The 13,307-nt window shown below is 40.5% G+C and overlaps 1 protein-coding gene across 1 annotated transcript in view; it reads left to right on the forward strand.

The window, feature by feature from the left end:
- The window catches only part of SYNE2 (spectrin repeat containing nuclear envelope protein 2), a gene marked incomplete at its 3' end in the record, with an annotated part of 274,897 nt that overhangs the window by 19,464 nt on the left and 242,126 nt on the right, over positions 1-13,307 (forward strand). Inside the window, exons 2-5 of the mRNA XM_079701370.1 lie at positions 6,220-6,281; positions 7,249-7,344; positions 7,432-7,509; positions 7,600-7,692. Of these exons, the coding sequence (XP_079557496.1) occupies positions 6,220-6,281; positions 7,249-7,344; positions 7,432-7,509; positions 7,600-7,692 (329 nt within the window). The remainder of the gene's footprint in view (positions 1-6,219; positions 6,282-7,248; positions 7,345-7,431; positions 7,510-7,599; positions 7,693-13,307) is intronic.

Raw genomic sequence — 13,307 nt, forward strand, 5'->3', positions numbered from 1 at the left:
GTGAAGGAAGTCAGACAGAGAAAGACAAATTTCATATAATATCACTTAAATGTGGAATCTAAGAAATGGTACAAATGAACTTATTTACAAAACAGAAACAGACTCACAGACTTAGAAAACAAACTTATGATTACCAAAGGGGAAAGGTGGGGAGAGAGGGATAAATTAGGAGGTTGGGATTAACAGGTACACAGTACTATATATAAAACAGATAATCAACAAGGACCTATTGTATAGCACAGGGGAACTCTACTCAATACCCTGTAATTGCCTATATGGGAAAAGAACCTGAAAAACAACAGATATTTGTGTATGTATAACTGAGTCATTTTGCTATACACCTGAGACTAACACAACATTGTAAATCAGCTATATTCCAATATAAAATAAAAATTAAGTTAAAAAATAAAAAATAAAATTAAATAAATAAAAGGACCTATTCTCTTTATGCCATTTTGAGAAGAGTTTTATTATTTTATTAGGAAGTTACTCTGGAAATTAAAAAATAAAACCCAACATTAAAAAAAAATCTCACCCACTCAAATTAAGTTGCTTTAAAGCATGTGGCTCTCAATTATTTTTTCCCCAACGGGTCAGCCTTTGAAAAGAACAAAAGGTTACTTATCCTGACATAGGGCGAGCTATTTGGCTCTGGTTCCTGTTGAATTAATACCACTTTTCAGGGATAAGGCAGTATGAAAATGTGAGAAAAGTGTGTCAAGGGATAAGTGACATGGCACAGACGAAACCATTTAATTGAGTAGTCATAAAGGTGTTTAATTGCACCTCGGACATCTTTGTTTGCTGTTAGCAAGGGTCCTTGTTGCATTTGAAGGGTTCTGATTTCCAGGATGAAGAGGTGGACAGTGTGTTAGTTAAAAGCCATGAAGTTTAAAAACCTTTTCCTGAGGGTTTCATTTGCTAACTGGAGAGTTCGGGTTGGGATTTGTTCTGCCTGCTCCTCTTATTGTTTTTCCCCTTGTTTCTATTAGATTTTAATCAAATTAGGACAGGGATAACTTAAGGTTTTTCACTGGAAATTTTTGGTTATTTTAAATATATGTCCCTATCAGAGGTCAGTCCAACCTATGTGAAACTAGGTGCTCCAAGTTGAGCAGTCCATATAGAGCCCTCATATGCTGCCTGTTTTCTCAGCCTAGGAAAGTTCACAGTCCTCAGTTTGCTCAGTACCAAGACCCCTTTTGTCCAGCATCACAGGGAAATGATCATGTGATCCCTCATCTTTCTTGGAAATAATTCAGAATGACTGAGGTTTCCAGGTGGATGTGCAATACTCAAACTCCTTGGGCACACAGTGCTCCTTTACATTCCTTTTTGTGCCAGCATTTCACCCCCTCTATGGTTATTCCTTTCTCCCACAATAATTCCCCTAACGTTAGTGTAGACTCCCTGTCCTGGACCTGGTGGTATTCCTGGTTAGTTTCTTCTCCATACTTTACACCTAGAAAGAAAAAAAAATCTCTCTTGGCTCCTTAAGGATAAAGAAGACAGCCCTCTTTGTTTGTTTTCATTGTTGTTTGTTTTGTTTTTTGTTTTGAATTTCTGCTTTTTTGTAATAATGAAATAGTCCCTTCCTGCTTATACACATGGCCTTGATTAATGTACTTTGTGTGCATGTAACTTGATCCTGAAACATAAAAACTTGTTCTCTAGTTTTCTCTATTGAGGAACAAAGTTAGCTCTCAACACATTTTTTGGTAAGCGTCAGTATATGTTTAAAATTTATTGTCTTATCATCTGCTGATTCTAGGGAAACAAACAATGAAAACAGTAACATTTTGAATTATAGGACAAAATTATGGTTCATTATAATTCTTTTTTAAAAATATTTATTTATTTATTTATTTTTTGGCTGCCTTGGGTCTTCATTGCAGCGCAAGAGCTTTCTCTAGCTGTGGTGAGCGGGGGCTACTCTTCATTGCGGTGCACGAGCTTCTCATTGCGGTGGCTTCTCTTGTTGCGGGGCACGGGCTCTAGGCATGCGGGCTTCAGTAGTTGTGGCACGTGGGCACAATAGTTGTGGCTCACGGGCTCTAGAGCGCAGGCTCAGAGGTTGTGGCACATGGGCTTAGTTGCTCCACGGCGTGTGAAATCTTCCCGGACCAGGGATTGAACCCGTGTCCCCTGCATTGGCAGGCAGATCCTTAACCATTGCACCACCAGGGAAGTCCCTAGTTCTTTATAATTGCTTTAAATGAAATTTATAAAAACAGAAATAACTCTCAAAAGCCTAAACTATCTGGTTGGCTTGTCAGAACTCAGTTCAGTTCAGCTAACAATTATTGAGCACCCTTTAATGTGTAAATCACTGAGCTATAACTAATTTCAGCCGGTAATACAGAAAAAATGTAATGAATTTAAAAAGTTAAGGAGAAAATCCGATGAGGTTAAGTGCATCTTTAATTTCTACTCAGTCAAAATTGCAAACACCCTAAAATTCCATTTACTCAGATTCTTTTCATTTTCTCAACCTGAACTCTCATCAGATTAAAACATTTTTGAGAACTCAGACTAGATGTCATGCCAACAATTTCAGTTCAACTGTGTTAGAGATTCATAAGGGAGAATGGGTAGAGTGAAAGGAAAACAATGTATTAGAAGGTAGAACGGACATCATTTAAAAGAAGGAATGTAAACGCATAAAGGTAGATTTGACCTTCTCACTACAGCAAATAAAATATAACTAATAATAATTAATAAAATTACTGTTATTCCTACTTTTTAAGCAAATATTTGCTTAGAGCCTGTTCTGGGCCTGACTCTTCTAGGCCCCTGGAATATATCACAGATGAAACATCTTGCTTACGTGGTGCTTACATTCTGTTGGGAGGAGAGTAAGGCATTAGATGATAACCATACTACATATATAGCTTACCTAGAATGTTAAAGGTGGTAAGTACTGTAGAAAAAAAATCAAGCAGGACAAGAGGAAACAGAAGTGGGGTTGTTTCAGTTTAAAATAGGATGGTCAGAATAGATATTACAGATGAGTGCCATCACTCTGTCTGCTGTGTTGAGAATAATATTCAGAGGGCAAGCCTGGAAGGAAGGAGACCTGTTGGGAATCTATTGCAGTAATATAGGGAGAGGTGGAGGTGCCTTGGACCAGTGGTTGTAGTGAAGGTGGTGAGAAGTGGTCATATCCTGAATATATATATATATATATATATATATATAATTTTTTTTTTTTTTTTTTTTTTTTTTTTGCGGTACGCGGTCCTCTCATTGCTGTGACCTCTCCCGTTGCGGAGCACAGGCTCCGGACGCTCAGGCTCAGCGGCCATGGCTCACAGGCCCAGCCGCTCCGCGGCATGTGGGATCTTCCCAGACCAGGGCATGAACCCATGTCCCCTGCATTGGCAGGCAGACTCACAACCACTGCGCCACCAGGGAAGCCCCCTGAATATATTTTGAAGGTGGATGTAAGAGGATTTCCCGAGGCATTGGACATGAAGTGTGAGAAAGAGAGAAGCCAACATGTGATGGAGGAGGAAGACAGAGAGTATGGGGCCTGCAAGCAGAAGGAGGGAGTGATCATCTGTACTGAGTGCTGCTGATTGCTCCCGAAAGATGAAGACTGAGAATCGATCATTGGTTTTAGTGGGGGCTGGGGGGTCGTTGATGAACTCGATTCATGGTGACCTTGATGAAAGAGTAGTTTCAGCGGAATGGTAAGGGCATGATTGGTGTGGGTTAAGTTAAGAGAGAAGGAGGAGGGGACCTGGAGACCAGGAACATAGACAAATCTATTTGAGGAGTTTTGCCACAATGGACCTGTACCTGATGGGGTCAAGAGAGGGTTGTTTTTTGTTTTTTTAGTTTTAGATGAGCGAATTAATAGCATGGATCAGTACTAATGGGAATAGTCTTGGGTGGGGGAGAGGATAATACAGGAGAGAAAGGAGTAAAAGGTCCTGGAGTAGCTCCAAAGGGATGAGACCTGGTGAATGAGTGAAGGAAGGGATTGGCTTTAGGTCTGAGCGAGGCTGGCTCACCCATGCTAACAGGCTGGAGGCAGAGCCTTTTGATAGGTTACTAGACAAGGAAGTAGATGATCCCTAAGTGTCCTGGGGAAGCAAGGTCTCAGCTGAGAGTCAGGATGGGAGGGGAGGCGTTGGGAGTTTGAGAAAGAAGGAGAGGGTGTGAAATTGCTGTCTAGAGGAGTGGGAGAGGGCAGTGTATTATGACTTCCAGGCAGCATTGGGGGCCTACCTGGCGGTCACGATGAGACTGGTCAGCAGTTACGGATTTCCTTCCAGCCACATTCAGCAGCATGTGTGCAGGTATGGGTGAGCAGAGAGTGGTGATGAAGAGCGCACAGCAGAGTGAGAGGTGCCAGGGAGTGTTTGTAATAATTGATCGTGGAATTTACGATGGATAAGGATGAAAGGAAGGAGACCAAGGGGGCGAGGGACAGTGTAAAACTGGCAGAATTGATGGCTTGGAGTTGCTGATGGACTCCAGGGATTGTTGGAGTTGAGACACTAGTGAGAATGAACGGAAAAGATAAGGAATGATGTTCAGAGATGGGGATGCATGAACTCAAGATCATGAGTTGTAGTTATTAGTCATGACAAGGTCAGGGTATAACCATGACAGTGAGTGGTTGAGGCAGGGCAGAAGACACATTTATTGGAGAAGAATTCAAGAAACAGAGAGGCCAGAAGGTTGGACGTTTCACCAGTATGTGTATTGAAATTACGAAGAATTAGGGGTCACACCGGAAAGAGCAACAGTGGGGAAGGAACTAAAACCTTTGAGAAATGATGAGGAATGACAGAGGTAAGTAGATGACTGTAATTGTGGGGACTGTCTGATGCCATGAGCGTTAAAGCTGGAGCATTTCAGGGACAAAGAGAGTGGAAATGATCTGGAAGTAGCAGCAAAGAGCAAGGAACTAGTGGTCCAAGATCTGTAAGAGAAAGCAGTGCTGTCACTTGGGAGGGCTGTGGGGAAAGCAGAGTTCTGGGTTAGGGTGGAGGTTCAACTAGAGCAGAAAGGTGAAGAGGGTAGTGGGCACATAAGGGGATTTTGCTGATGGTCTGTTATGGATTTCAGCATCAGTGAAGGGTTTCAGGAGTTAAGGAGAGGTGGGAGATGAGAAAAATTGGGGGACGTGCAGAGTCTTTTGGAAATTAGAGCGAGAATGGAGGGGGACCTGAGAGTGTGTGAACTGTGTGTGTGTATGTGTGTGTTGATGGGATGTAAGCAGGGACAAAGGCACAGTGAGATGAGATCTGGTGAGCCCGCGGTAGGTGGTGGGGACAAGGCTGTGAGCATTAGGCCCAGGGAAGAGTGGGTGTCTGGATTGCTCTCACCCCTGTGCAGTAGGATGAGGAGATCTGGGGAAATGGAAAGACAGTCCCATGTGCAGGGTAACCCCTGGCCTCAGGGTTGAGAGTGCCTGCTGGAGCCGAGCGAGTGGAGGTGAGGGGAAGAATGGTGTCGGGATGGAGCTCTTTCCTGCCCTGGGGAGGAAGGGAGGATCCACACCGAGTGTTCTGATCTTTCCCTGGACTGCTGCCTGGTTAGTAAGAGTGAGAGCTGGCACTTCTCCTGTGTTTCCTTGGTGCCAGGGTCTGTTCACTCGGAGTGAACCACTAACAGACTCTAGCGGTGAGTGCTTCTCACCTTATTCCACGAGGAACCTGCCCCACGTCACACAGCTACTCAGTTAACAGAGGCAGGATTTGAACTCAGGTCTCTCTGACTCTAATTGCAGCTGATTTACAGTTAATTCAGTGACAATATATTCTTCATGATAAATGTCAAGACTAAACTGCCGCAACTTTGTGAGCCCTTTAAAATGTATTCAGATGTTCTGGGGTTATCTGAAGTACTGTGTGGTGTTGGCTTAGACTGCAAGTCCATTTGGATTAGAAACTCTTTTTTTTTCTTCACAGGTCCTTGTACAGCACTGTCAAGGTCATGTAGGGGCTAATTCTTTTGTCGGTAAAATATTAAAAACCGTTGTCTCTTGCAGTTAAACGGTGGCTTTCAAAAATATCTCATTTCAACGTGCTATATTTCCAAAACACTTCTTGGACAAACACCTGAAATTTAAACTAAGACCTAGAATGTTTATAAGATTGTGAGATACACACACGTACCCAGAGTGACAGACCTTTGAAACGTTGATTTGTTCAAATGGTTTCTGAGGCTTCTCGTTTTCTAACTGCTATTGTCCTTTTTAAATAGCTGAACAGGAAGACACTCAGAAGAAAACCTTCACATGCTGGATAAACTCACAGTTGGCAAAGGTGAGGAAAAAGAGAGCAAATCAAGCTATAAATATATATTTAAGTGATTCCTCCTGTTCCCTCAGTTTTGGTCCCCAAAATGGCACTGGTGACATGTAAAAGGTTGAAAAAATGTGCTGAATGTCACCTTGATCTTGTTTTGATGTATCTGTTATTCTTTCCCAACACGAAAAGGGGGCATTTTTGTTAAGGACATGGGAGGCAGTGCTAGAAAATATTTAAAGCAGTAACATCTCTTTTATCAAATGAAATTGTAACAAGAAGTCATATATGTTGAGTGTTACGTTAGACACTGTTGTAAGTACTTCAAATGTACTGACCACTCGTTATGTTTCAGTGACTTCACAACATCCTATGAGACAGATAGTATTGTTTGTGTTTAAAGAACAAGGAAACTAAGGTACAGAGATGTTGTGTGACTTCTCCAAGGTCCCACAGCTTACAAGTGATAGTGCTGGGATGCAAACCCAGGCAGTCTGGACCCAGAGGCCTTGATCTTAATCTCTGTGCTATCCTGGCCTTCCGTGATCCAGGTGCCTGGAATAACCTAGATACAAAATGAATGAGCCTCTTCACCCAGGCTACCCATCCCAGCACAATGCTCGTCATTCTAAAAAGAGGAAATTCATAAACAGGTTACTCCAGAAATGTAATCTCCCCAAATGGGTCACTATTGGCTGATTCTGAGCATCTTGAATGCCACTTCACTGCACAAGTTTTAAGCTCTCAATGAAAGCTGAATGAGTGTTGTGTTACTGGAAATTTGCTGTGAGATAAGTTCACTACTTTCCTTATCATGTTTTGATGTGGAACTTTGTGTGTTTTCTACATTCTGTTAATTAAGAAGAAAATCACTACTGAATCTTAGCTTTTGCAAAGATGCAAAAGCACATTTATGAGATTCTTAAAAGTTATTGTGTTTTTGGACCAAAGTTTCAATGATTACTTTTCTTGTGACCTTTTGTAGCACACCCCTCCCTCAGTTGTATCGGACCTATTCGCAGACATTAAAAAGGGGCATGTCCTCCTGGACCTGCTGGAAGTACTCTCGGGACAACAGTTGGTAAGCTTTTAAAACAACATTAAGAAATTTTGTGGATTAAAAAAAAAATCACATTTCTGAGTAATATATTTTGCTTGAATTTCATAGCCTCGAGATAAAGGATCTAATACATTCCAGTGTAGAATCAATATAGAACATGCCCTGAGATTCCTAAAAAAGCAATCAGTGAGTATGAAATTCACATGAAAATTCATTGGGGAGATAAATGCTGTGAAATATTTTCTCCTTTTAACATGCATTCCTTTTTTTTTCCAGATCAAGCTAATAAATATTCACGTTACAGATATTATAGATGGAAACCCATCCATTATTCTTGGCCTAATTTGGACAATTATACTACACTTTCATGTAAGTAGTTTGATGATATGAAAAGTATTCCTGTTCTAATTACCACAGTATGAAATAAGTGTAATGCAATAAGTGTGACTTGATGCTAGAGCTTCTTCCAGAAATAGGACCCTCTGGAAGTCTTGTCAGGTGGAAAATATATAGCAGACCCTTTGCCACTTATGTTATTCTTCAATTGAAAATTGAATGCTGAATTATCATGATATCCTGAAATATCCATGGTATCAGCACCAGTCTGAATAGAACTTGCCATGGTAAATTTTTGCTTATTATTGTTTATTTACTCTGTCAGAAGAGAGAATAGGAAGCTTCTGGAGTAAATTCTTGAAAATTAACCCATTAAACTTGGTTAAATCTCCCTATTTTTGAGGTCCCTTGTCTAATCTAATAATCCTGCAACATCTAGTTCTGTCCCAAGACTGACTCATAGCTTTCATTTCATTCCACAAATATTTTTGGGCACCTACTTTGTGCTAACTTTTGTGCTAGGACAGTAAGAAAATAACAGGGGGCACTTCCCTGGTGGCACAGTGGTTAAGTATCCACCTGCCAATGTAGGGGACACAGGTTCAATCCCTGGTCTGGAAGATCCCACATGCCATGGAGCAACTAAGCCCGTGCACCACAACTACTGAGCCTGTGCTCTAGAGCCTGTGCGCTGTAACTGCTGAGCCCCACATGCTGCAATTAATGAAGCCTTCGCACTCTGGGCCCCATGTGCCGCAACTACTGAGCCTGTGTGCTGAAACTACTGAAGCCCACACACCTAGAGCCCATGCTCTGCAACAAGAGAAGCCACGGAAAAGAGAAGCCCGTGCACTGCAACAAAGAGTAGCCCTTGCTCACTGCAACTAGAGAAAGCCCACACGCAGCAATGAAGACCCAATGCAGCCAAAAAAAAAAAAAAAAAAGAAAGAAAGAAAGAAAATAACAGAGAATAAGTAGGTTATAGTCCTGGTTTTATGACACTTACGACTGATAAATACATTCTTTCAGGCCTGGGATTTTGAATTAGTGCATGTTTTCTGTAGCTACTTAAAAAGTTACATGTTCAGGGGCTTCCCTGGTGGCACAGTGGTTGAGAATCCGCCTGCTGATGCAGGGGACACGGGTTCATGCCCCGGTCCGGGAAGATCCCACATGCCACGGAGCGGCTGGGCCCGTGAGCCATGGCCGCTGAGCCTGAGCGTCCAGAGCCTGTGCTCCACAACGGGATAGGCCACAACAGTGAGAGGCCCGCGTACCACAAAAATGTCTCCATAATTACTTTAAAAATAACTTTAAAAATTATATGGGAAACAAATGCTTATTTTAGGAAAACTAGAAAATAACATAACTAATTTATATAAAATTTCAAACATACAAAATGAGACTTTATATCATTCCTGGATACCTATATTTGTAGTGATAGTAGCATAATATATGTGAGGATGATGAAAACTAAATTTAGGATTTTGGTTGTCTTCCTTTGGGAAAGGAAGGAAATGGAATCGAAGGGGGAAAGACAGAAGGCTCAAAGTGTATTTGTGTTTTATTTCTTTAAAAAGTTATGAACCAAATGTGGTAAAATGTTAAAATTTGATAATTCATAGGCATTTTTAATATTTTTCCATACTTTTTAGGACATTTGAAATATAATTTGAGATTTCAATATAGATAACAAAAAGAAAATAAAGTCATCTCTAATTCTGCCACTCACAGATAACCACTTCAATTAATTTGCTGTACAGTCTTCATGACATATACAGTGGGAATTAATATATATATTCATGCATGTATGTCTTAAACAAAATGGGGTCATGCTATCCATTACTGTTTTCAAGCAATTCTAATTAAAATCTTTCTGAATTTATATGTATTTTAATGGAAGTATGATGTTCTGTTGTAAAGCACTGTTGTTTCATTAAGGGACAGTCAGAATGCTCACAGTTTTTTATGACTGTAAGCAATTCCAAAAAGACTACCCTTAAGATAAAACTTTTGCATATAATCTTAATTATATCCATGGGCCAAATTCCTAGAAACGGCATTCTTGGGCCATAAGGTTTGCAAAATTGTAGCTTTTTAAAGTTTTGTTTTGGGCTTCCCTGGTGGTGCAGTGGTTAAGAATCCACCTGCCAGCGCAGGGGACACGGGTTCGAGGCCTGGTCCTGGAAGATCCCACATGCCGTGGAGCAACTAAGCCCATTCACCACAACTACTGAGCCTGCGCTCTAGAGCCTGCGAGCCACAACTACTGAACCCGCATGTGACAACTACTGAAGCCCACGTGCCTAGAGCCTGTGTTCCACAACAAGAGAAGCCACTGCAATGAGAAGCCTGCACGCCTAAATGAAGAGTAGCCCCCACTCGCCGCAACTAGAGAAAGCCCGCACGCAGCAACGAAGACCCAACACAGCCAAAAATAAATAAAATAAATAAATTTAAAAAAAGAATCAATTTAAAGTTTTGTTTTAATATTGTAAATAAACTTTTGTTAAAAGTATACGACACAGAGAAAACTGCACAAATCTTAAATGTAGAGCTTGATGAATTTTTGTAAATTAAACACATCCACGTAACCCTCATTTAACTGAAGATAAGATGATAGAATATTGCCAGCATCCCAGAGCCCCCAGGTCTTTCTCCCAGTCACTGCCCTCCTTCCCTAAAGATAACCGCTACTTTGATCTTTTTCATTGGTTAGTTTAGCATTTTAAACTCCATATAAACAGAATTATAATGGAATTATTTTACATACACTATATAATAGTCTTTTCTACCTGACTTATTTCACTTAACATCATGTCTGTGAGATTCATCCTCGAGGCAGTTATCAGTGGGTCTTTCCTTTTTATTGCTGTATATGAATATACCATTGCATGAATATACCAGAACTTATTTACCATTCTACTGTTGACGGACATTTCTTTTGCTGCCAATTTTAAGCTATTACAAATAAAACTGCTAAAAACATTCTTGTATATGCCCTTTGGTGGTACAAGCCCTTATTTCTGTTGCATATTTATCTAGGACTGGAACTGCTGGGCTGCAAGGCATGTGATCTTCAGCTTTAGTAGATACTGCCAAACAGTTTTTCAAACTTGTTCTGATTTACACTGTTACCAGAGTTTGAGTGTTGCTTGCTCCAATCCTTGCTAATACTTGGCATTAAAAACTTTTATTTTAGCTATGCTGTTGTGTGTAATGATTTATAGAAGTTTTAAAATGTATTCTGGATACAAGTCCTTTGCTGGGTATATATAAATTGCAAATATCTTCTCTGACTCTGTGGCTTGCTGTCTCAAATCTTTAGTGAACAGACATTCATAATTTTAATGTAGTTCACATTTATCAGCTTCTTTTTTTTTTTGGTGGCTAGTACTTTTTATGTCCTTTAAAGAATTCTTTCCCTTTGCCAGTACCATGGAGATATTCTCTTATGTTATTTTCTAGAATAGTTCTGTCCAGTAGGACTTTCTGCAATGATGGAAGTGTTCTGTACCTGCACTGGACAGAACAGTAGCCACTAGCCACTTGTGGCTATTGAACACTTGACATGTGACTAGTATGACTGAGGAACTAAATTTTAAATTTAATTTAAATTTAAATAGCCACATGTGGCTAGCGGCTGTCATATTGGACAGCACATTTCTAAAAGCTTAATCATTTCACAGTTTACTTTTAGCTCTACAATCTTTCAAGAATGAACTGATTTGTTTGAGTATGTGATGTTAAGGCAGTTAAGATTTTGTTTTCCATACGGCTATCCAGTTGACCCAACACTAATTATTGAAGAGACTATCATTTTCCTACTGCACTGTAGTATCACCTTTATAAATCAAGTAGTCATATAGGTATGGCTCCATTTTCAGATTGTCTATTCTGTCCCATTATTTATCCTTGTACCAATACTAAACTACATTAATTTCTGTAGCTGTACAGTCAGTCTTGATATCTGAGAGTGTGGTTGTCCAACTCGTTCTTCAAGATTATCTTGGCTTCTTTACTCTTTGTATTTCCATATATATATATATATATATTTGAGATGTAACTGACATATACCATTGTGTAAGCTTAAGGTAGATAACATGTTGATTTGATAGTCATACAAATTTTATAAGTACGGCTTCCCTGGTGGCGCAGTGGTTGAGAGTCCGCCTGCCGATGCAGGGGACATGGGTTCGTGCCCCGGTCTGGGAAGATCCCAGGTGCCATGGAGCGGGTGGGCCCGTGAGCCATGTCCGCTGGGCCTGCGCGTCCGGAGCCTGTGCTCCGCAACGGGAGAGGCCACAGCAGTGAGAGGCCCGCGTACCGCAAAAAAAAAAAAAAATTTATAAGTAACTTGTTAATTTACACACACGCAACCTGCTGGAATTTTAATGAGGATTGATTGAATGTATAGAATCATTTGGAAAAAGCTGGCATCTTTTAACCCATGAATATAACATTTTCATATTTGTTCTGTTCAAAATATTTTCAAATTTTCATTATGATTTCTCATTTGACCCATGGGTTCTATCACAATCTATGGCTTAATTTCCAAATATTTAGAGGTTTGTTATATCTTCACTAGTACTGATTTCTAGCTTAATTTCAGTGTGGTTGGAAAATATAATCTGAATTATTTCAGTCCTTCAAAATTGCTGTGGCTTGCTTTATGGCTCAGCATGGTCAATTTTGGTAAATATTCTATATGCACTGGGAAAGAATGTTGATTCTGCCATTTTAGGTGCAATGGGGTATGCCAACCAGATCAAATTTGTTCATTGTATTGGTCACACCTACTATTATTGGTTATCTGGTGAGTCTGTCAATCATTGAAAGAAGTGTACATCTTTCAATAATACTTCTATTATGTTTCTGGATTTATCTTTTTGTTTTGTTTTGTTTTGTTTTTGTTTTTGTTTTTTTTTGTGGTACGCGGGCCTCTCACTGTTGTGGCCTCTCCCGTTGCGGAGCACAGGCTCCGGACGTGCAGGCTCAGCGGCCATGGCTCATGGGCCTAGCCGCTCCGCGGCATGTGGGATCTTCCCAGACTGGGTCACGAACCCGTGTCCCCTGCATCGGCAGGCGGACTCTCAACCACTGCGCCACCAGGGAAGCCCTGGATTTAGCTTTTAACGTTTTCTGTAGGTATTATCATATAGCCCTCCAAAAAAATCTGAACCAATTTACGTGTTTCCAGTTTCTGGTATTCACACCATCACTGACTGTTACCTTTAAAAAATTTTTGCCTGTGTTATGTATGAAAAAACTGTTCTCTAGCTGTATAAATTTAGATTTCTGAAATGACTAATGAAGTTATTTTTCATATACTTAAGGGCAGTTTTCTCTTGCTTGGGATTTACCTCTTCATGTTTGACTATTTTTTCCTGTATGTATATTTGTTTCTTAATGATTTATAATCAAGGATGCATTTTAATTGACCCAGTCTCTCCAGAGAGATTCTCGACTAGCAGTTCAGTTTGGCTCAGTTCAGTTTTGATGGACAGAGGTGGAGCACCAGTGAAGTGCTCTATAAGCATGCTGCGGGGGGTGAATAGATGCCTGCCCTTGATGTGGAACGCCATATGCTTGGGTGAGAGCAAGTCCCAAAAGCCAATGTGTAGCCCCAGATGGCAAATGCTGTTATT

This window comes from Hyperoodon ampullatus (genome assembly GCF_949752795.1).
Source record: "Hyperoodon ampullatus genome assembly, chromosome: 3".
NCBI classification, from domain to species: Eukaryota; Metazoa; Chordata; class Mammalia; order Artiodactyla; family Ziphiidae; genus Hyperoodon; species Hyperoodon ampullatus.